General features: G+C 44.9%; 1 protein-coding gene across 4 annotated transcripts in view; it reads left to right on the forward strand.

Annotated features, from left to right (window-relative positions):
* The window catches only part of disc1 (DISC1 scaffold protein), an 86,612-nt gene that overhangs the window by 45,381 nt on the left and 16,633 nt on the right, over positions 1–24,598 (forward strand). For all 4 annotated transcript variants that reach the window (XR_008565636.2, XM_054749831.2, XM_015943947.3 and 1 more), the window contains exon 10: positions 8,511–8,571. Coding sequence is in view for 3 of the 4 variants with exons in the window: in XM_054749831.2 (XP_054605806.2) it covers positions 8,511–8,571 (61 nt within the window). In the remaining variant the exon portion in view is untranslated. The remainder of the gene's footprint in view (positions 1–8,510; positions 8,572–24,598) is intronic.

Below are 24,598 nucleotides of genomic sequence, written 5' to 3' on the forward strand. Positions count from 1 at the left end.
CACAATCTGGATTATCTGTACTGTTCTGTTTTCAAGTGAGGACCTTTATGAAAAGAACAAAAAAAAAACTTTTTATGTATACAAGACCCTTCTTGGACATCCAGTCATCCATAGCAGCTCTTCTCAGCTTTTATAGCAGTCCTGTTTAGGGTTATGTGAAAAATCAGTATATGTGGTTCAATTTGTCCTAAACTAATGCCAGAATTTTACAAAAATATTTATTTGATGTACATTGTTACCTAATTGGTTGTCTCTAAAACAGTACATATACTAGAGTCCAACCAGGAGTAGGCCACCCTGACCCTGGAGTGCCGCTATCCAGCATGCTTAGTTTTTCCCTGTTCCTCCAGACCCGATTTCAATCAGTAGGTGATTAACAGGTTTCTGCAGAGCGTGATACATTGGTGAACAAGTCAATCAACCATTCAATTAGGTGTGTTGGAGCTAAAAGATGTTGGCTAGCGGCACTCCAGGACCAGGATTGCCCACCCCAGGTTTAGCCTCCGGTCATTCTCCCAAGATGCTCCAGTCACATCTGTTAAACTGAGATGGAAGAAGATGAAATATGACTTTATGTGTACACTATGCAAAACATCCAAGCTAACAGCCAATCAGCAGTGTGGAAGGTTGGTTCCCTTCTTTGTAATTGGCTCCTTTCAACTCCTCACAGAGTGCTAGGCCTTTAATGAAAGTTGCTTTTTTAGTCTGATTTACATTCAGCTTCACCACAGAAACAGATTCTTCTTGTTTGCCAGAAGGATCTCAGTTTTGTTTTCCATTATAAACGAACAACCTCTTCCATTTTGGTCCGTGCCCTTGGCAGCAATCAGTGATGTCTAACGCCTGCTGAGATCTCTGGTGTGAGGGGAGGCTGAGCTCATGAATTTTCCATCCAGGCCCTCAGAGCGCCTTTGTGAAGTTCCTTCAGCAACAAACATACTGCCGTGTTTATCGGGGAGTAACGGAGCACCTCCCTTAGCGCTGATTTTATTTGCATGGCTGCCGGTGACGGCGGCCTCCTGCAGACTTACAGGAAGTGGCAATATTACCCGGAGCTCTGGTCCCTCTGAACCCAGGGGGAGGCCCTACTGCTTTATGTTTTGTCGTGCTCCATTTAAAAATGATCTGTGAGGCTAGAAAAGACTGTTTCTTCACTGGTTGGCATGGTGACAGGATGGTGAGAGTAATATAACAAGGATTATTAAGTAAACAGTTGTGACTTTCTGCCCCCCTCCATAAATAGAAACAATTTTATTATTTTATCATTTTATACAAGCTTTATGTTCATAGTCAGGCTTAAAGCAGCAATCCTGAGTTTTTCCCCTTTCAGGAATTATGTATAATTTTTTTTTTAAATCTGTAAAAGTGATAATCTGACCCTGTTATGTGATATGATGCAGGCAATATGTAATCTTTATTTTTGCTAAGTCTGCCCTGTCCCATAGAGTCCTATGCAATTTGAATTGAGTGCTGTTCAGCATTAGCCAATAGCATGGACGTGCATTTTTTGGGAGGGGACAGGGAGGACACGACCCCCCTTTTTTTTCCAAAGTCAAGTTTTGTCCCCAGCACTTTTTACCATCCAAAAACAATATTACACTATATTAAATAGAAAAAACAATGACTTCAGTCTTGCTCTCATTACAACTTAAGAAGTTGGCCGACAACCATGAACGCACATCTTCCACGCATTCCACCAGAGACTTAATGGAGACAGACAACCCCTCTTTTACTGGCAGATAAATCTGGCAGTCGTCGGCATACGAATGGAAGTCGATACCGCACCTGCGGAAGGTCATGCCAAGTGGGAGCAGATAGATTGAAAAGAGCAGGGGACCCAGAACAGATGCCTGAGGGACCCCCCATTTCAGCTCTTTCTGAAACAATGAGCTTTTACCTGTAGAAACACTCATGGGGGAGGGGGGGGGGGTCAACAATCAGCTGACTGATTATAAGGGACGGCGCCTCAAGAGACAGGGAGAGATGGAAACCTGGGTGAGCTCCATGTCTGTGTCGGAGCGTTGCAGCTACGCTGTGTGTAAATCAAGCTGAAATGTGTGTCTGTGTGTGTGCACGTGTGTGTGTGAACCCTGGTTCACACACACATTAGCTGCCGATAGAAAATAGACGGGGAAACGCTTGGATAAGAAAAGCCAGTCGTCAACTTCACTCAGAAAATTAGCACTCATGGACTCACCCATCTCGACTCACGGCAGAGAAGTCTGTTGTTGATTTAGCGCCCAGGAAACAGCAGAGAACCTCTCGACTAGTAGAAGCTAACCATTAACATTAGCAACTCCACCACACAGCAGAACTCCTTCAGGCTTGTGTTATTGGTGGAAATAAAACATCAACATTGCAGAGTAAACTGAGTCAGTGGTAGAGTCATGTTGCTGTTAGCCAATCAGAGGTGAGATGTCAGAATGTCAGGAGATAAGATGCCAAATCCTTCGTCTTCTGCTCCCCTCTGTTCTGGCTGACTTCTAGTTCCTGAAACAGTTTTTGTCCTCACAGCGATTGACTCATAAGGCAATAATTTATACTAGACCACGGCAAATGTATTGAAAAAAACAAGTGAACTTGGTCTTTAATATTCAAAAGCCCGATCCCGTTGCATCCTGCCTAATAAAACCTGCATGAGTGGAATGTGACAGGTGAGATAGGATCTAGAAATTACATGACGGGTGGTGAGCTGTTGGAATCCGATGCACCGGATCTCTTCATCAGACTCGTTCGAATCACTCCAGGTGCCTCAGTCTTTAATCTGATTGAGCAAACTTTTTCAGTTAAACAACTTTTGGGCTTGATTATTTTTTATGATGTGCAGACCTCATAAATTACCTCTATCAGTTCTTTCTGAAATGCAATCTGTGTGTGTGTGTGTGTCTTTCTCCCTGCTGTGTGTCTGCCCCCAAAGCCTGTCACATCCTTAAGCTGCTGCTGTCTAATAACCATCATCAAGACAATGATACAATTATCTCTCAAACCTCAGTGTGATTCAGAACATCCAATTAGGCGACTCTGGATGAGTTCTAGTGAACGAGAGTGAGCCGAGGCTTTGAACTCAAGTGGTTTTTGTCCGTTTTTGACTTTTCTCTACTATTATGGTTGTTGTATGTTTTAGAGAGCGAACATCTACCGAAGACAAATTCCTTGTAAATGTAATTTTACTTGGCCAATAAATCTGAAATCTGAAATCTAAAAATAATAAAGTGATGTCCTCTTTCAACCTGTTATCGTAGCTTATGAATGAGCCTTAATTAAAGGACCAGTCTGACTTAATGAAAAATAATCTTAATGTCTTTTTCTACCAATTGTTTGTCATGGTCTGTGTCTGCTTCTTTCCCCACGTGTCTCCTGATGTTCTCCATCCCTCTTTAGATTCCCCTTTTGTGCCTCATAGCGCCCTCATGTGTCCTTTGTCTGCTTCCCTCAGTCTTTAGGTTTAGTTTTAGGTTTATCTGCCCTCCTCTGGTTCTGTTCCCATTTAGCTTATTGTAGTCACCTGCTTTCCCTCCAGCCCTCACTCCTCACACCTGCTGCTCGTTTCCCTAATTACTCCTCCCTGTGTATTTAAGCCCTGTCTTGCCTCTGTTTTGTGTCGGTCCATTGTTGTTTTGTCAGCATTGTTTTGTTGCTCTGTGTGAAGCTTTGGCATCTCGTCTTCCAGTTCTTGTGCTCTGTGTGAGCTTTGGTTCCAGTCACCAGGTTTTTGGATTTTTGACCTTTGGCTCGCTGCCTTTTGGATTTATTTAGTTTCCTCTTTCAAAAATTAAAGGAATTTTACTTTATGCCAACTCCTGCCTCTTGTCATCTGGTGGTCTGCATTTTGGGTCCAAACCATCCCCGCAACGTGACATTGTTGGATCAAAAAGTGGGTTTTTGATTTAGGGGGAAATCACCTTCTCAGTTAGGTTACTTCTTGTGCTTAATTAGTTAATTAAACTTTTAAACCAATATTCCAACAATAAATGATGACATTCCCAGAAAGTGTCTCCATTTGTAGAAAAGTGTGTGACCCACATCTTTAGTTCGTCTGTTAACCTCGTTGAGCGCTCTGACCTCAAGGTGAGAACCATCACAACAGGAGTGTGAGACAGCAAACCCAGACTGTCTGTTAGGACGTAAAAATGTCAGAAATGTCAGATTTATGAGGCCAGCTTAGAGTGCGTCTATACTTTAGTGGGGAAGACGAGGACTTTTGTTGTATTTTTCTATTTATGTCATCTTCTAGTTGAATCCTGAAACATTCTACCCTTGAAGTTTTCAAACTAACTTCACATCTAGACCACTGCTGCTATATACATCTATCTATCTATCTATCTATCTATCTATCTATCTATCTATCTATCTATCTATCTATCTATCTATCTATCTATCTATCTATCTATCTATCTATCTATCTATCTATATTAGTGGTGGGCATAGATTAATTTTTTTTAATCTAGATTAATCTCACTGCAGTCTTGGAATTAATCTAGATTAATCTAGATTAAAATGGCTCATTCAAATTCTGCCAAAGGCATATGTGTGTGCTACCTAGATAATGAATAAAAGCAAGTCTTTGAGAATGGAGGTGTATTTCTTGTTTCAATAATGCATTACAGACTGATAAAGCAGTTTTACTACGATAACTGATGATGAAAATAAATAATGATCAATAAGTATTTGTGTTTAATAGCTGTTTATTCAGTTCAACAAATTCTGCACTGTAGGTCTACAGAATAGGTCATGATTAACTATTTACAGTCAGTAGCATTTGGTCAATCAGTCCAAGCTCTATTTCTCCTTCTCCAACCAGTCACTCAAGCACACCAGCTTGTTCACATTGTCTGGTGACAAACTAGATCTTCTCTTCTGCACAATATGGCCTGCTAAAGAAAAAAGTATATAGATATGTATAGATATACACACACACAAACTATCTGGCCTAGGGAGGGGGTAAAATTTTTGGGGTGCCCTTCCAATGCCCCCCTTTAGTTTGCATGTAGGTTCCCCTCTGGTGAATTGGAGCGAGAGCTGGAAATGATGCCACAGCTCACCTGTATGAGCAGAAGCCAACTGTTGCTGTTGTTGTCTCTGAAAACGGCAAGGGGAGTTATCCTAGCTCAACTTTTCTAAACTAATATACACATTTATGAGTAAAACATTTATTATTACAGGCGAATTTGAGTCGAAGCCACATGAACAACGACCTGTAGAAACAATTTATCACTTTATCACAATAAACAGCTGCTAAAAGAGCTAAACTTAGTTGGAAACCGCATCTGTCTGAGAAAGTCTTGTCTCGATTTTCTCACATCCGAGCGCTGCTTCGGCCGCGGACGGTAAAGTGTGGCCCGGGGAAAGCCCGGCTGGAAATGTCGGAGGTAAACAAAACAAAATAACAAGAATGAAAGTCGGATTTATGGATTAAACTCTGGTGAACGTACATAAATTATTTACTTGTCCCGCGCGATGAGAAGGGAGAAGCGCTGCTGGTGGCGAAGGTGCGACTGTTCGGCTGCATGGGGAACAATAAACTCCGCGAGCCTGGCGTCCGTCCATACCATCGGTCCATACGTACGATGATCCGCGCCGAGTATACATCCGCGCCAACCAGGTATCCATCCGCGCAATGTGAAAGTCATCATAGTTTACTTAGTATAGACCCAGATCCCAACCCAACTTTGAGAATAGATTAACGGCGTCATTTTTTTTATCGTGGATAAGAGGCTGGCTTTGCCGCAGCGCCTTAACGCCGATAACGGCCCACCCCAATATATATATATATATATATATATATATATATATATATATATATATATATATATAAAGTTTAAAGAAGAAGAATAGCCTTTAGTGATCGCACAGTGGGATAATTCACTTAAAGGGATACTATGCAACATTTTCACATTTTTAAATCATTCTCCAGAGCCAGTATGTGCTAATGACCATTTACAGGTAATGCCACTCAGACACCACCGCCCTCTGTGGCCAGAATACTGCAATTGCATCTTCAGAGTTGCTGAGCTGCTACTTCTGGTTGATTTATTTTATTTTATTATTATTTTATGTATTAGCTATTTAAATAAAGTATTTGCTTAATTTTGTATTTGCTACTTCTGGTGGAGGGAGCTGTGGAGTGGAGTGGAGCTGACATGGTGGAGATGTAGTTTGCTTCCTGCACGTTTCTAGCATGCTTTATGAACACAGCTAATTTGTTTGATTTAGTGACGAATGACTCCTGTAGAAACTAATGAAGGCTGAGGAGACCTTTCAGCTGTTAGACTAAGGTGTTAAAAAGACGAACGCACAGCGAGGAGATAAGTTTCGCTTTTGCTTTGACCACAGAGAATTATAATGAACATGAGGGGTACTAAAGCAAGCAAAACTCCCAAGTGTGCCTTTTATTCAATTTTTTTTCCAAACAAATTCAGTTTATGTATTTAGCACCAAGTCACGACATTCTAATTGAACCTACTTTTCAATCCATTCAGTTCAGTTCTTTATAGGGAGCCTAAGTCACGCCCATTTACTTCCGGACCATGGGTTCCCGGAAGAACAAAAAAATAAATGCAAGTCAACGGGGCCAAAAACGCTTGTTATGTGCCATGGATTTCACATATGATGTCCGTGAATTTTAATGATGCATTTTGATACCAAGAACACGCTTATTTTCGAACAGAGGGAAATGCTATTTTAAGTTTTATGTGAAAATAAGTTCAGGACTACAAATGCGCTTCACTAAAGTGACATCATCAAAGAAAAGCAGAGGGAGAATGGCTGTAAGTTCAGCGAACTTGAAATCCTCCTTTCAGAAGGAAAGAACTACCATAAATCTGGCCATTTGGTAAGTAGCAGCTACGTTAGGGGAGAGGAGATTATGTGGTGACGTCACATATGTGACGTGCCGAGTTCTGCTGTGTAGTCACTCTAATTACGAACTTTTACAAGCTGATAAATCTCAACATGCGTGACTGGCTTAGTCGAAACACCCATCATTAGTTTTCATTTAAACTGAAGTACAACATGTGTGATCCAGGGTCTAAGGCAAAGCGGATTAGAAAATAGTTGACTTGCATTCACTTTTTCGTTCGAGCCGACCGAAAAGGGAGGAGACTTAGGCCCCCTATGTCAATTAGTTAATAATTTCCTATGAAGGAGACCCAGCAGATTGCATGAAGTCACAGACTTGTTTTGTCGGAGACTTTACAGCAACAGCATGTGGCGAGAGTGGAGAGGAAAACTCCCTTTTCACAGGAAATAACCTCAAACAAACCAAGCAGCCGTCTGCCACAGCTGATCGGGGTTTGAGAAGAAAGAGCAAACGCGCATTTGTGTGGGTGTGGCATGTAAGCGTCGGATTGCAGTCTACAAAAGGAACTTATTTAATAATTAGCAAAAATAAGAACTAAAAAAATTCAAAGGTTATAAAAATTGGAAAAACATATGAAAAGTAAAAAAAATGCAGAAAATAAGAAGAAAAACAGTATTTTATTATCCACCTAATAACATTCAAAGTTGAAAATTTACATCTACAAGTATTCCAGTGAGACTCTGACCCCAACTCTAGCAAAAAGTGTTTTAACTCCGTCTAAAAGACCTAAAAAAGAACACATCATGTCTTGTTGTAAGGACAAAAAACTTAGAGCAGTTTCCCCCTTAATGAATCAAGTCATTATTTGAAAAGTTCATTATTTTATTTAATGAAATTTAAATGTAAATTTTGTGACCTCAACTATTTCACAGCTCTTTGCAATAGCTCTGGTTCTGTATGATTTATAAAATACCAGCAAATGTTGCTGTAGTTTACTCCTTTAGCACTAAATCTAAATGACATTCGTTACTTGTCATCTTCCATATTTAAAAGAAAAAAATCAGATTTCTGAAAATCACACATTTTCTTGGACATGAATAATTTTGATCCATTACTGTGCAAATGCAGCACCATTTGATTAAAGTGCATCCTATTGAGCTGGAGGATCTCCTGCTGCATGGGGGCAGATTCTCATGTTTCATACATGAGCTCATTAATGGTGCTCGCGTTGCCCTCCTCTCCAGTGGGAACAGCATTCAGCAGCCTCCTCAGGCGCAGCTCGCTGCTGGCAGAAGGGCGCAGGAAGCAACATCAGCTTTCCATCCAACTGCTGCCCTACAGAAAATCTGGTGCGATATAAGGAGCTACGCTGCAATCAAATCCCCGTTTATCCTAAGGCCGTCTAAAATCTGATCTCCTCTGAGAGCAGAGGGAATGATCTTTGCTCAGATGAGTGTTTTTGTTTAGAGAGCCAGCTGGCCCTTTGTGCTAAACTACACTGTCGCAGTTTTTCTGCACAAAACCGTCACCAAGTGGGATGATGACTACCTTTCTAAAAGGGCCCATGTATGCCACAGCTAATGACAAGTGGGTTTTAATAGTATTCGAGCTGTGATTAGTTGCTAGGTAACCGCATCGCTTTCAATAGAAGTAGCAAATGAAGGTGCAAGTAACAGCCTGTTGTTCTCTTTGTGCCTTTCTTTTCGTACAGAACGCCGGCTGAAAGAGAACACCGTCAAGTACGTGGAGCTGTTGGAGGGCAGGCTGCACAGGTACGGATGCCTCGCTCGCTTTCAACACCGACGTGAAGTCTCCCTGTTCCACAGGTTTGATAAACAAGGAGGCATAAGCTGAGCAAAACCCTCGCAGGAATTTCCCCTCACCTCGCCTGTCCTCCAACTGTATCACCGTCTCCTCAGCGCTTCACAGCGTCACGTTCTCACACCTTTTTTATTCTTTGATTGCTGTTTCCTGGAGCCCCTTTCTCACTTTTCTCTCTGCCTCTCACTTCACAAGTTTTCTTCATCTTGTCACCTTCTAATGTATTGTTCCATACCTGCGCCTTTTTCGTTCTGCTCGCCACCTCCTGAATGTAAAACATGTAATTTATGTTGTGTTACAGGGAGAGTCTATGAAAAGCATCTGAAGCTGCTTACACTCAGCTCAATCTGCACTGAACCAAATGAACTGTGCAGTTTTTTGTACTACATCTCGACTGGCATAGTTTTGAAACTCTTCTATTATCAGAGACCACGCTTGCCTCTCTGACCCTCATCTGCTTGTCGTGCGCACGAGAGAGCGGCTTCCTGTGTCGCATCCTGTCAGAGTTAGAGTCATCCTTTTTGATGGCAGCCAGGCGTTTGTGACAGAGAAACGATGTACGACTGGAGAACGGTGAAGTCGGAGAACGACATGGCTGTGATCTTGGGGGGGCACGCCTCTTCACCTGATATTTGGGTCCGTTTGTCTGAATCATGGATCAGAAGGGTACTCAGATCCCATAACGTTAAATTTCTAAATGCTTAATAAGCAAAAAATGATTTAATCTGCTTACTATAACATTTTTTAGTAATAAAAAAGTATTTTGTATAATGTGTACTCCTAGTTTGTTTACAAAGCATCCTTCCTTTGTAGTTCCCCACATTCAATTCAGTTCAGTTTATTTATAAAGCGCCAAATCACGACAAGAGTCGTCTCAAGGCACTTCACATAATAAACATTCCAGTTCAGGTCAGTTCATTAAGCCAATCAGAAATAATGTTTCCTATATAAGGAACCCAGCAAATGTCATCGAGTCACTAACTAGTGTCAGTGACTATACAGCAATCCTCATACTAAGCAAGCATATAGCGACAGTGGAGAGGAAAACTCCCTTTTTTGTTTTATTTGCACCTAAAACAAAAATTTACAATCCTGTACACAATCATTTCATAAAAACAAGCTAATCTGCACCTAATTTTACCCTTGAAACATTAAATAACTATACAATAATAGCACTGTTTAACTTTTTACCGTTTGGTGTTCACTCTAAATATATAAATTTTTTTTTAGCAATTTCACTGTAACAGAAATAAAACTGGCCCTTTCCACCTGCATGTCCTCCACCAGAGGGCAGTAAAGATGTATAGGACTGGATATGGCAGATTTCTAATGAAGGTACTAGTCCTGATACTCCGTCTGGATGCTTTGATGTGTTTGGAAGATTATTTGTGACAGAGTTCCATTTATAGACCGTGTTTCACTTGCAATTTTAGAAATATGATGGTAGATGAAAGTAGTCTTCTACCACTGTTTCCTGCATTAGCCGGCGGTAGAAAATCGAGGGGGAAACGTTCTAAGCAGATACGCCAGTAAACTGTATTTCACATTAAAAATAAGCATTCATGGACTCAGCCATCTTGGCCCGGAACTGGAAAGGCTGTTGTTGGTTTAGCGTCCAGGAGAGAACAGAGCACGTCTCGGCTAGTAGAAGCTAACCATTAGCATTAGCAGCTCATCATCTGTGTTCTGCTTCCCTCTCCTCTGGCTAACTGAGTTCCTGAAAAAGGAGCATGAGAGCTTTATTTCCTCACAGAGATCAACTCACAAGGCATTCGTGCTGAAAAACAATTGAACTTGGTTTAAAATAGAGTTTCAGTCTTTTGGTTTGGTCATTGTTACATTTCACTTCTTGCTCAATCAGACTTCCTAACCTGAACTGAAACAGTGCAGAGGTCCAGGACTTTGAACTATCTCCAGTTTTGAACTCCCATGCAAATAGCTCCAGAGTGGGCATAGTTAAAACTTCCACATCAGCCTGACAGCCACTCAGGAGGGAGGAGAGGGATTCAAGTGGCAAAAAAAGAAGTAGCTTACAAAAGTTTAAAAGCTCAGAGATCCCCATTCTTCAGGGAAAAGGGGCAGAACATCTAGTTTTTTTTTTACATTTTATTAACCCTTTGATGCATAATGGTCACTACAGTGGACAGGTACTCAAAATTGTTATTTATTTATTTTTGCTATTAAGCACAGCTGTTGAAGACTTTATTGCATTTGAGCCTCTCCATTTGGACTTCAGTAAGCCAAGCCAACATATTTTATGCTCAGAATGCACGCTGCCCACTGAGGTGGACATGCAATAAATTATTTGTAAATTATAAAATTTTACAAAAAATATTTGTTGAAATTTGTTTCATTCACACCTAAAGACGAATGAAAAAAATTGTTAAAAAAACATGGTTGAAGATTTCATAATTCATGCATCAAAGGGTTAAAAACACATTTTGGGATTGTACGATTATGCATAACTGAGAATCTACACTAATATTAGTTCAACTTACATTAGAACAGAAAAAGTAAAACCCAAAGTCATCAAACACTGTAATGGTTCTCTGTAACTTTTATTGTGTGTTTATGGAGAGCTGTAGTGATGGATGTAAGAAGAGGAGGAGGGGAAAAGGGAGGAGAGAAGCAGATCAGTATGGTGTGATGTCTGGTCTCCTTGGCGACAGATGCATGCAAAAACACAGTTATCTCTTCTTGACTAAAGACTAGAACAGGAAGTAGGAGCAGCTCAGGTGCTGTAAGTGTGTCACCACCAGACAAAATAAGTGTATTCACATTAGCAGCACCTCCTACTTGTTTAATGCATTATATAGATGTTTCATTAGGAAACGCTTCTCGTGTTTGTCCCAGTTGTTCACGCCCATTCCTCTGCAGACGTTTGGCTGTCATTTATCAAGCAATAGAAACAAACCAGCGGCTGTAGAAGTCATTCAAAAGCCTGTTTTAATGTAGATGACAACAATGCAGGAAGTTATTGAAAATCTGCACGATTATAATTTTAGACTTAAACCTTGGATGTACGTGAGACAAATGTATTTAAAGAGCAAGTCACCCCCTATAGACTCTTACTCCACTCCCACTTCCTGTTTGAATAATACAACAAATGCTGTTGCCTGGCAGACCGAGAGGGCGAAGCAGCTGCTAGCAAATACACACACACATGCACACAACGACATTGTGACATCATATGGTACCAGCTGACGTCATAGGGTACCTCTTAGCCAATAACAATGGCACATTTAAATTAAAATGCAGTGCAGAGTTTTTACCTGAAGATGGCGCAACACTGACAGTTTTAGAAGGAAAATTATAATTTTATCTGATATGCACTAAAGTGCCAAATTATTGACTACACTACAGCATGTTTAGACACTAATTTATTGTCTTATTTAAAAAAGTTGATTTGGGGGTGACTTGCTCTTTAAACAAAACAGGAACAGAAAGAATTTGGCTGCTCGGCTCAATGCTGCGTGCAAAAACCTCCCCTAGGAGTTTGTCTCAGGAATAAGTCTCTTCATTTACTATTTATCACCTTCTTCCTACTTGCTCCCATCTTTGATTGCACATTAGCACTTCTACACGACAGGTGTTGTTTGGGATTGTCTACATTTCATTTCTAACGTGTCACTTCCTGTTTTTCCTATCATCTGCCGCTGAAAGTTGAAAGGTGTGATGGTGCTTTTGGCCTTTGAGTGCATATTTTTAACAAAGTGAATCATGAATCATTGGGTGGCTCAACTCTCAGTGTTTAGCAAACACAAAAATGGTTTTAGCTCTGAAATGTTTATAGACGTTGAGCTGAAATTTGGTGTTGGTGGGCGATAGTGTTGGGCAAGTGACTTTAAAATTTTAATACATTTTATATTACTAGCTACAGCTTTAAAATGTTTTTTGCTTGAATTACATATTACTGTCTCAAAAATGTAACTGAGTTACACTACTTTTAGTTAGTTTTCAGTTACTTTTAGAAAAATGTCACTTGCATATGAGAGCATATTAAAATAATGAATTTTACTCAAAGTGACACCACAAAGCTATATTTTTCTAATTATTTTATTAAACTTTAAATCACCAGTACCTTTGCATCTGCTTGGGGAACATAAAATGTTATTATAGAAGTGCTTCATCAGAAATAATCAACAGTATTATATATTTTCAAAAAGAAAGTCTTAAATGTGTTCTAGAAGAAGTGTCCTGTGGGTCTTCTATGGTTTCTTTCATGAAAAGAAGAACACCACTTTGAATTCCTTGAAACTGTTCTAGTTTGCCACCTGTATCAAATTTAATGCAACGTTAAAGGTGAGGTTTACTAAGAACTGCGTTGTTTGTTTTGAAATACGATGTCACGCTAATGAATGAATGAATGAATGAATGAATGAATGTGAAAATAATCCTCAACCCTCATTGCCTGCTTTAGCCTCAGAAAGACATAAATGAGAAAACACTTGGCTCAGAAAAAGCCACATAGATGTATGCCACACTGTAAAATTAGCATTCATGGACTCACCCATCTTGGCTTTTGACTGTGGAAGGTTGTGTTGATTTTGCAGCCAGGAGAGAGCAGAGCATGTCTCGGCTAGTCGAAGCTAACTGTTAGCATCAGCAACTTCACAACACAGGAGAACTCCTCCAGGCTTGTGTTATTTGTAGAAATAAAACGTCAACATTGCAGAGCGAACAGAGGCAGACGTCCAAATATCATGAAATTAATGACTAAGACTATTTCTGGCCCCCACTCCTCCATCTAACTTCTACATCCTGAAACAGGAGTTCCAGAGATTTTGTTCCCCACTGAAAACGACTCACAAGGCATTCATTCATTCTATACTTGCTGTTAGAGCAAGGGGGACTCATACTAAATACCCTTAAAGGTCTGGTCCGGAGAGTGGGAGGCGCTGGTGGTCTGAGGGTCAGAATGAGGGGGCTGCCTATTGAGTATCACTGCTTTAAACTGCAAAGCTTGGTTTATGCTTGAGTAATGTACAATCTGCGTGGATGAAACACGTCGGAACTTGCAGCTTTTATGGTGTCTCCCTACCCTCTGTGTCTTGTCTCCGTGTGAGCCAATATTCTCCCAGACTGTAGGGGGCAGCACGGGGCTCTACGGCAAGCATCCAACACTACGTATAGTAGAAGTAGAAATCACTGTTGTTTGCAACATTTTTTCACTGTCTGCGTGGTTAGAACATTTCCTAGGTGCGCGGTGCAGAAACTTCGGTCCGCGCCGAGACCATGCGGTGGGGCGCGGTTGCTAAAATGATGTCATTTGGCCGCGTTGAGCCGTGCGGACCTCGCAGACGCGTCAAGCTTAAACCAACCTTAAGGAGGCCACATACCTTTAATAAATGAGATGAACATCATTTTATTTATGTTCTTAGTGTTTTACACTGATGCATGCTCAAAAACAACCTGGGGCTAAAATACAAGTTGTTATTTTCTGAACATCAGCCAGAAAACCTGCAGTGTCCTTTTTCTTCACTATACAGTGGTCTAGCCGAACCTGCTTGCACAAGCATTCCCAAACCCCGTCCCCTTCACTCAGCAGTTAGCCTAGAGTGTATTTATAGTCCATCCTCGGCAGCTGTCTGTGGGCAAACATTAAACCCTGAAGGAGAAAGAGCAGTCCTGTCAGTCAGCAGTCCCACCAGAGAGCTGGGTGACGGCAAAGGGAGTGTGCCATCCCTGCTTCTCCTTTAAATTGCTGGGCCATCGGCGGCACAGCACGCCCACACCCTGCCATTGTCAGATGGCAGGCCGAGCGGCCGCCACCAATTAACCCCCCGGGTGAGGAGTTCATACCAATGGGCACTGGGACTCCAGCATCACAGGGATGCTTTGGCGCTGACAGGTGGTGTGAGTGTTCAGTACGCGGTGGAGCTCTGATGCCACTGCCAGTTATGTGTAATGAATCATGGTAGCCACCTTTTGTGACAAACGACTCCAGTGTTGATATTTTCAGAAGGATTTACGATCGTACGATACAACTCTGACTTCCATCAGAGGGATGATTTATGAACCAGAGCGTGTAAGTCAACGTTTGGGCCACTCTCATCTTTAAAAGAAAGAAATAACAATGGCATGGCCTGCTGGGTGCATCCCCTCCACAGCAGAAATTCAGAACCAAGTGGTGCTGAGTAGAAAATTGGCGAGGGCAGGGAGGTGGGGCCCAACTATTATTCTATTGTCTCGTTGCCAAATGAAGGTTAGGGAACAGCTGAGAGGCGTGCGTTGGCAGGGTCCAGAGGTTGGCAGCCTTTTCAGTTGGGAGATGGACTAGAAAACGAGTGGCATTGAGACTCTCACGGAGAGGGACAGACACAGAGAAATTAAACAGGAGTGTCTGAGTGCATTTTGCTTTTGTTTGTTTACTAATAGAACAGAGTGAGCTTTTGTTAAATTCCCTAATCTGGTTTTGCAGAACGAATCCGCACTGTAGGTAAAACTTTAAAATTCCTTTGTCTTTTATACACTCAGTCAACCTAGTGACAACACATGTCCACCTGGGTTTTCATTGATGTGGTTATTTTAATTTTATTCATGCTTTTTTGTTTCATAATATTTAAATAAAGTTTTCTGGTAGATTGTGTTTTGGCAACATCCTTTTTCAATGTAAATTTAGGGAAAATACATACATTAATGTTTTTTATGTGTGACGCAAGAAAGGTAGAATACACATTTCCATTAAGATCAATAAATGTGGGTCTTAAAATGTCACCTGCGACTAAACTGGGTTGGGAATTATTTGTTATATAAGGTCAGTGAGGGAAGAAGGTGAAAACATGAAAGCATGGTAAAGGTCTCAAGTCTGAGTCAGAAGAGGGATACGGTGTTTTTTATATTCTTAAGAAAAGTGGACAATCTTCTCTAAAATTACTTGCTAAAATGCAACGTTTGCACTGTGATCAATTGTATTGAATTAGATAAAAATAATACAAGTTAAAAGAATGATTGAACTGTCTACAGCACATGTGTTAGACGGCCCACGGAGCATTTTTATGTGGCCCGCGAGATAAATATCAAAAATATATTAAAACTGACCCGCTGGCCAATTTTATCGCAAAGACTACAACTCCCTACAACTGCTCTGGGTGGCTGCATGTTGGAGTAGCTCTGTTAACTACATGTAAGTTTTGCCTTTTTTGGACAATTTTTTCTTCTAGCATCTTAAGAAAAACTGTATTTTTTGGGATCTTTTACGTTTCTGTTTCTGGTGCTGTGAAGCTTAGAGGATTTTTACTGCTATTTTTTCACTTTTTTCACTTTTTGAGCATTTGTAGCACTGACTATTTAAACTTCTGTGTGGACAACATCATACCCACCAGAACAGTGAGATGCTTCACTAATAACAAACCCTAGATCACCAGTGAACTGAAGAAGCTTCTAAATGAAAAAAAGAGCCTTCAAGGAGGGAGACAGGGAATTATTGAGGAGTATACAGAAGCAACTGAAGATCAAGATCAGAGACAGCAAGGAGGCATACAGGAAGAAGCTGGAGAACAAACTACAGAGGAACAATATCAGAGATGTCTGGTCAGGGATGAAGAAGATCACAGGCTTCAAGCAGAAGAAGGATTGCACAGATGGCTGCCTGGACACAGCCAATAAACTGAACAAGTTCTTCAATAGGTTCAGTTCAGGAACAAACCCAGCATCCTCCTCGCCTGTCCCCAGCCAATCAGACATCCCATCCTCCTCTGATCCAACACACACCAGCTCCTTTGTCCTCTAATGCAGTCATGGACTCTTCTGGTTCTATAAATCTGTCTTCAACAAAGTCAGGAGATGCTGCTGGCCCATTTACCTCCCCCTCCCACCTCTCTGTCTCTAGAAGTCAGGTGAAGAGGCAGCTGGAGAGACTGAACAGGAACAAGGCTGCAGGTCCAGATGGTGTCAGACCCAGAGTACTGAAGACCTGTGTAGAGCAGCTCTGTGGGATTCTGCAGCACCTCTTCAACCTCAGCCTGGCCCAGGAGAAGGTTCCAGTCCTGTGGAAAACATCCTGCCTTGTTCCAGTTCCAAAGAAAACTCGCCCATCAGTCAATGACGACTACTGACCGATTGCCCTAACATCCCACATCATGAAGGTGCTAGAACTCCTGTTGGTCCACCTGAATAAGCAAACTAGAACATTTCAGGACCCACTGCAGTTTGCTTATCGCCATGGAGTTGGAGTTGAAGATGCCATCATCCAGCTGCTTCTACCAACCCACTGTCATCTGGACAAAGCAGGCAGCACTGTGAGGGTCATGTTCTTTGATTTCTCCAGTGCATTTAACACAATCCAGCCTGATGTACTTTGCCAGAAACTCCAGAAGACACAGGTGGGGGCCTCAACTATCGCCTGGATTAAAGACTACCTGACAAACAGACCACCGTTTGTGAGGCTGAAGAACTGCACATCAAACCAGGCGATCAGTAACATTGGAGCTTCACAGGGGACTGTACTCTCACCATTCCTTTTCACCCTGTACACCTCAGACTTCCAGTACAAGTCAGAGACCTGTCATCTACAGAAATACTCAGATGACTCTGCAGTTGTCGGGTGTATCAGAGATGGACAGGAAGCTGAGTACAGAGAGCTGGTGGAGTGCTTTGTGGCATGGTGTGGAAACTATCATCTGACGTTGAATGTGAACAAAACAAAGGAGATGATTTTAGACTTCAGAAGAAACAGGGTGGAGTCAAACACTGTTTCCATCATGGGAGAAGAAATGGAGGTGGTTGAGGAATACAAATACCTTGGAGGTCACCTGGACAACAGACTGGACTGGAGAAAGAACAGCGAAGCCATTTACAAGAAGGGACACAGCAGACTGCACTTCTTGAGGACGCTTAGGTCCTTCAATGTCTGTAGCAAGATCGTTGGTTACGTATTGTAACCCCAGATTCTATGAGTCTAGTCGCAGCCCTTAAGCTAGCTGCTATTGGAAAGATGATCTCCGCATCAGCCAATCATGAAGAGCTTAAATGTACGCCCACCAATAGTGGGCCCCCTCGTGGTATATAACCGCAGTTTCCCCACTGCTCACCTCCAATGGCTCTTATTCCCATCATAACCAGTGGGGCCAGTGGCTTAAGGGCTGTGACTAGACTCATAGAATCTGGGGTTACAATACGTAACCAACGTTCTATTTCGTCTAGTCTTAGCCCTTAAGCTAGCTGCTATTGGAATAAAGCGCAGCTGGATGGTATTACGCCACACTGGTTAACACAACCAATGGACACACCCAATCAAATCTCCTCTAGTGGGGGACGTTCAGCCTCAGACCAGGCTTAAAGACTGAGGCAGCCACGATAAAAGAGGGGCCCTCACTAAAAAACATCATCCACAAGAGGATGAAATCCATCTCAGCAAGGCCAATGAGGTGCCATAAGCATTCATTTAGCCTGCTGGGGTCCAAGCACTGAACGAGTGATGGATCCTGAAGACACATCTCGTAAATAATAACGAGTAAAGGAACAGGGTGAAGCCCATGAAGCAGCCTGACAAATGTCTTCCATTGACACACCACTGAGGAGCGCCATCGAAGAGGAAATCCCTCTGGCTGAGTGAGCCCTGAGTGCCTCAGGGGGATCCCGCCCTGATGATGTGTAAGCGAGGGAAATGGCGTCACACAGCCACCGTGAAAGGCGCTGGGCCGACAGCGCCTGACCAAGGGAAGACTCCCTGTAGTGCACAAACAGGTTTTGTGAGCAACGAATCCCTGAAGTGCGTGACACATATCGTGCAAGCGCACGCACCGGGCAGAGAAGGTGAGAAGCCGCCTCCTACTCAGAATTATAGGGAGGAGGACAAAGTCCAGCCAATGAAATTGACCTGGATTTGAAGGAAGCATTAATGCTTTTGGGCACAAAGGCTGGGTTGGGGCATAAAACAGCAGACCCGCCATCCTCCCGGATCCTGAGGCATGCGGGAGCCACTGAGAGGGCGGTTAGGTCGTTCACTCTCTGCAGTTTTAAGCGACAGGAACTTGAGTGAGACCTGGTCCAAGGGTTCAAATGGAGCTCCAGATAAGCCACGCAGAACCACCGTTAGATCCCATTGGGGAAAAAGCGGGCGGGACACAGGTCTGTTCCTTCTGACACCTTTTAGAAAACGTTTTGTGAGGGGATGATTGAAAACAGATCTATCTCCAAAACCCTGATGACATGATGAGATAGCTGCAGCATATGTCTTAACAGTGTTGAATGCGAGGCCCCTGTCCATCAGTATCTGCAGAAACGATAGGACATCCGCCAGCTGGCAGGAGAGCGCTTGAACATTCCGCTCTGCGCACCAGTTCTGGAAAGCTGCCCATTTAGCAGCGTAAGACACAATGGTAGAGGGCGCCCGCGCACTCTGAATCGTGGCGACCACATCATGCTGCAGCCCAGAAGCCTCTAAGCGTGACCGCTCAGCGGCCAGACCCACAGCCGTTGGCCTATTTCCGGAGGATGTTTGATTATCCCATCCACCTGGAGAAGGGCGTCCGCCCTCCACGGGAGCCTCCACGGGGAGCCGGACACTAGCGCTTGCAGGTCCGGAAACCATGACGCGGATACGCGTCTGGGAGCCACCAGAATCACCGAGAACCGTTCCGACCGAATTCGGTCCAGGAGGCGGGGAATCAGAGGGACTGGTGGAAATGCATAAAGGAGCATTCGAGGCCAGGGCTGGTGTGAGAAGGCGTCCGCCCCGAGCGGGGGTCCGTCCCGGGGACTCAGGGAAAACCACAGGCGACACTGAGCGTTTTCGCGAGCCGAGAACAGATCCACAGACGGTTCCCCGAACCTGATCCAGATCTGTGATATCAGTGCAGGATGTAGACGCCAGTTGGAGTCGCGGGGTCCCCCTCTCGACAGGATGTCTGCCGCTACATTCAGGACCCCCGGAATGTAGATGGCTCTGATGGACAGCAGGTGGACATGTGTCCAACACAGTAAATCTGTGGCGACACGCAACAGTGGGAGGGATCGAACTCCCCCTTGGCGATTTATGTAGGCTGGTTGTCTGTGTGAACTTCGACATGACGGCCCTCGAGAAGGGCAGCGAAGTGTCTGATCACACTCCTCACTGTCATAAGCTCCAACACATTTATGTGCTCGTGCGTGTGGGAGGGCCAGCGATCTGCCACCGTATGGGACAAGCACGTGCCCCCCCACCCCGACAGTGACGCATCCGTAAACACAGATACGTGTGAAGCAGGACGTCCAATGGGAACCCCGCGTGAGAGGATGCAGGGGTTCCCCCAGTGAGCGAGGTCCCCGCCCACTGAAGGGGGAATCCTCAACATACGTCTCTTCTGACGTATCGGGTGCACCCGGAGGCGGATGAACCAACGTTGCAAGCGCCTCGTGCGCAGCAAGCCTAGCGGCACCACCGAATGGGCAGCGGACATCATGCCCAGGAGTTTCATGACTAACAGGGCTCTCACGATCTTGCAGGGTTGTACACGGGAGATCACCATGGAGAGATCTGCCGCTCTTGCAGGCGACAAACATGCTCTCATTAGGGAGGCGTCCAACTCCACCCCGAGATATACAATCGACTGGGATGGAAGGATGGAGCTCTTTTCCCAGTTTATAGAAAACCCTAGGGTTGACAGATGCTCTGTCAACCTCCTGGTTTGCTGTGACGCCTCGTCCTCGGACCGAGCGCACAGGAGAAGATCGTCCAGGTAAAATAAAACCCTCATTTCTGCCGTGCGCAGTGGCTGCAGCGCGGTCTCCAGACATTTGGAGAAGGTGCGCGGGGCTAGCGAGTAGCCGAAAGGGAGGCGATTGAACTGATATTGAACTCCCTTGAACGAAAAACGCAGAAACTTCCGGTGGTTTGGAATTACTGGTATGTGGAAGTATGCGTCTTTCAGGTCGATTGACGTGAACCAATCCCCGGGGCGTACGTATTCCAGGACTTGTTTCATCGTTAATATGCGGAAATGCATTACTGCTATGGAGCAGTTGAACAGGGACAGGTCGAGAATCGGTATCATTCCTCCCGACTTCTTCGGTACTACGAAGTAGCGGGAGTAGAAGCCCGAGAGCTCTTGTCCGCGAGGGACTCGGGAAATAGCGTCCTTGGACAGAAGTTCCCGCAACTCCAGCTCTAGGGCCTGAGACTGTACTTGCGATTAGGGCTGGGCGATCATATGATCGCACTTTGTTATCACGATCATTTTCAGTTCAATTACGGTGATCAGCTGGGAGTCTCGATCAGAAATAACAGATGTTTGCAGCCTCAGTAGGGGGCGCTAACACTCCATGCGCGTTGGTTGCCCACCGCCATTTAACAAAAAGAAGAAGCATTTGCAATTACACTTTTCCTGCTCCGCTACTTTGATGAAGAGGTTTAATAAGCAGAATGGCCAAACGTGGAGCTGAAAACAGCGAAGTAGATCCCAGTCATGACTAGGAGTTGTCTTCTGGAGATGAAGACATTGTTCAGAAGAAAAGTTACTCAACATCAGTTGTGTGGCGGTGGTTCGGGTATCTCAAAAGTGACGTTGAGCAAATCAAGCCGACATGCAAGGTATGTTGGCGAATGGTGCCTTCAAAACTGGCAACACTACGAATCTATTTAATCATCTAAAGAAATACCACCCAAGTGATTATACAGAGAGCATGAAAATGCGAGCAGAGTCCGGACAACTTGTTAGCTTGTGTCAAAGTAGACTTAGCACTAGCGCGGCTGCTAGCAGTGGTCCAGCCGGCACTGGCGGTGCAGCTGCACAACCAAAACAGCAATCAATCATCTCGCCATTTTCAGCTGTTGCACCGTACGAGCAGAACTCAAAGAGAAGCAAAACCATCACTAAAGCTATAACGTTTTGTATAGCAAAAGACACGATGCCTCTGAACACAGTAGAGAAAGAAGGATTTAAGCATTTAATCAAAGTGCTGGACCAGAGGTACGAAATACCTGGCCGAAAGTATTTTTCTCAAACTGCACTGCCACAGCTGTATGATGAATGCAGAGAAAAGCTAGAGATAGAGCTCAAAGATGTTTCATGCAGCAGATAATTTGTTTATTTTGTACCTGTATAGCATTAAAGACACACAGAATGTCAATAAAAGGTTTAACTAATATCTAGTTTCTTTATTTTTACATTTTAAGCTGCTTTAAACTGACTATATAAAAATTTATCGTGATTAAAATCGAGATCAAATGATATGGAAAAATATATCATGATCATTCTTTTTGCCATATCGCCCAGGCCTACTTGCGATGTGAACGTCGTCTCCACGATCCCGTTGAAGGGAGGTGGAGTGGCCTGAAAATGAAGTGTGTGACCACAATGAATGATGTCTGAAATCCATTTGCTCATGATACAAAGGCGGCGCCACTCGTGCGCGCATTCCGACAGTGGACGCGTGTGCGCGGTCACGTAAATAACGCCTGAGTGCTGTGCATGTGCCCTTACCGCCGTCGCCCGCACCAGAGAACTGGAGACGACCCATGGAGGGCTGCGCTCGAAAGGGCGAGTGCGAAACAGCTGGAACAGGCTGGTCCGCACCGCGGAGCATGGAGTCCGAAAGCGAAGGACGAGTGGGAGCTGGGCCCATGCACGGGGGGACAGAGTGCCAGCGGATGGAGCCGCGCACTGTGCCGCCGCGCGCGGTCGAGACAGCGACCTGACATCCCGCCCCACCCAACGTTGTGGGGAGAGCGGGAAGAGTTGGGCCTGGCCGGATGCTGGGGCCGGAGCGCAAATGGAGCGCACCCTTACAGCTGGCCGTGTATTATGACTACCTGCAGGAACATGTATGCGTGCAGCAGTGCTTGGTGTGGGGAACATGTGTGAGAACTCGGCAGAGGATTCTGTGGAGGACTGTAGGATTGTGCTCTTTGAGTGACGTTTTTTGGGTTTTATTTCAAAACCAACAACATCAGAACAATCAGCAACACACACATTCCCCCCAAAGAGTCACTTCTGTGGCTGCTTTCGGCGAGGCTCCTGCACCTGGGACTGCCAAGACGGCGTCTGCTGGCCCCGCCGGAACCGTTGTCCGCCATCTCCCTGGTCCCGCTGATGTGGAGCAGAGGCGGGAGGCCGGCTCCGTGGAGCGGGCGGTGCAGCTGGGCATCTGAAGCTTCTGCGCCGTTCGTCCCATCCTCTGGCGGAACGGCCGGAGTGCGAGGCTGACCGAGGGTGGACCAGGTCTCGCACCGTAGCCGATAGTTCGGCCGTCTTCTGAGCCCTCTCAATGATGCCCCTAAGATGGGGACCAAACAGAACATCGGTGGTGATGGGGCCGTCCAGCATCTCCCTTTGCAGATGTTCCGGAATGGAGGGCAGGGCCTTCAGCCAGATTGCTCGCTGGATGAGGGTCTGCCAGGCAGCGATGCGAGCAGAACCGGTGAGCACAGCAGCACACAGATTGAGGATAGCATCAGCAGTCTTAGTAATGACGGCTTTCGACTCCTCGGGAGCTTCCAGCTCCTCCATCATCTTGGAGACGCCGAAGGCAAGAAGGGCGATGTTATTATCTGCAGCGCCGGTCTGAAAGGCACACTGATGTGCGCGGTCGATGAGCCGCGTCAGCAGCTGGTTATGTTTTGAAGTGGTAACTGCTCGCGGGCCTGCGAGGTGGTTCTTGGCGCCAAACAGCCAGGCCAAGTCCGGCTCTAGCGGAGGAACGGACAGCCAGCCTTGGTCGGAAAACCCCTCGACCTTGGTGATGGGCGAATACGTGGAGACTGGCGCCTTGAGCTTGGCAGGCACGGAGAAGGCGGCAGACCAGCAGCTCATAGCAGCGGGGAAGCGCGGCTAGATAGGGTCTTGACAGCGTGTCTGAGTTGCCCCGAAAATTCCCGCCAAATCATCCGCTTCAGGCGGGGCCGGTTCTGGCACAGCTAGCCCCTTGCGGGCTGCTGCCGCAGAAATGATGGCGGGCAGCTCCTGGAGCAGTGCTCTTACTGCTGGCAGGGAGGAGCGAGAAGCCACTGGAGCAGAAGGACCCGCTGAGCGAAGCTCGTCGACCTCCGTTATGTCTAGGAGGGATGCCACCTCATCGTAGTTCTCGCTGTCGTCATCCAGCCGGTTGAAGCCAGCCGGCTCCTGACCAGCGTCGAAAAAATCCAAAGCCTTGTCCAGCGGGTACAAGTCAGCCACCGGAAATTCTTCGTCGGCGGCGGGAGTGAAGTACTCGACCCGGCGAATCTTCTCCGCCACGGGCAGAGCGGCACAGAACGGGCAAGAGGCCTGCAGGGTCAAGGCCAGGCCAGCGTGGTGAGCCCCGAGACAGATCTCACACAGCGTGCAGGTCGCCGCTGGAAATGGAGCCCGTCTGGCAGGTCGGTCAGGGTCTGGCGTCGCTGGACATGGCTGGTAAGTCGTCTTCTCGGATAATTTTGCTCTTTCAGGAAAATATTTGCTCTTTAAGGAAGCTCTCAAGCTTGGCATGAAGAGAAAAAGGAGGTGAGCAGTGGGGTCACTGCAGTTATATACCACGAGGGGGCCTACTATTGGTGGGCATACATTTAAGCTCTTCATGATTGGCTGATGCGGAGATCATCTTTCCAATAGCAGCTATCTTAAGGGCTAAGACTAGATGAAATAGAAGCTGCGGATCTTCTACAAGTCTGTTGTTGAGAGTGTAATCTCTTCAGCCATCATCTGTTGGGGTAGCAGCATCAGAAGCAGGGACCTGAAAAGGCTCAACAGCCTAATGAAAAAGGCTGGTTCTGTTCTGGGGACGACTGTGGAACCGCTGGAGGAGATAATGCAAAGAAGGATTCTCCAGAGAATCAAGAAAATGATGGACAACCCTGAGCATTCTCTTCACAAGACTGTCCGACAACGGAAGAGGCTTCTTCAGTTTGGCTGCAACACTGACCGCTACTGGAGATCCTTCCTGCCAACAGCCGTTGTAATATACAACAACTCTTTGATGACTTGATTATTATTATTATTATTCTGAGCTACTACAGCAATCAATTTCCCTCTGGGATTAATAAAGTATTTCTGAATTGAACTGAAGAACTCCAGCGAGCAG

Source organism: Nothobranchius furzeri, chromosome 12 (genome assembly GCF_043380555.1).
Source record: "Nothobranchius furzeri strain GRZ-AD chromosome 12, NfurGRZ-RIMD1, whole genome shotgun sequence".
NCBI lineage: Eukaryota > Metazoa > Chordata > Actinopteri > Cyprinodontiformes > Nothobranchiidae > Nothobranchius > Nothobranchius furzeri.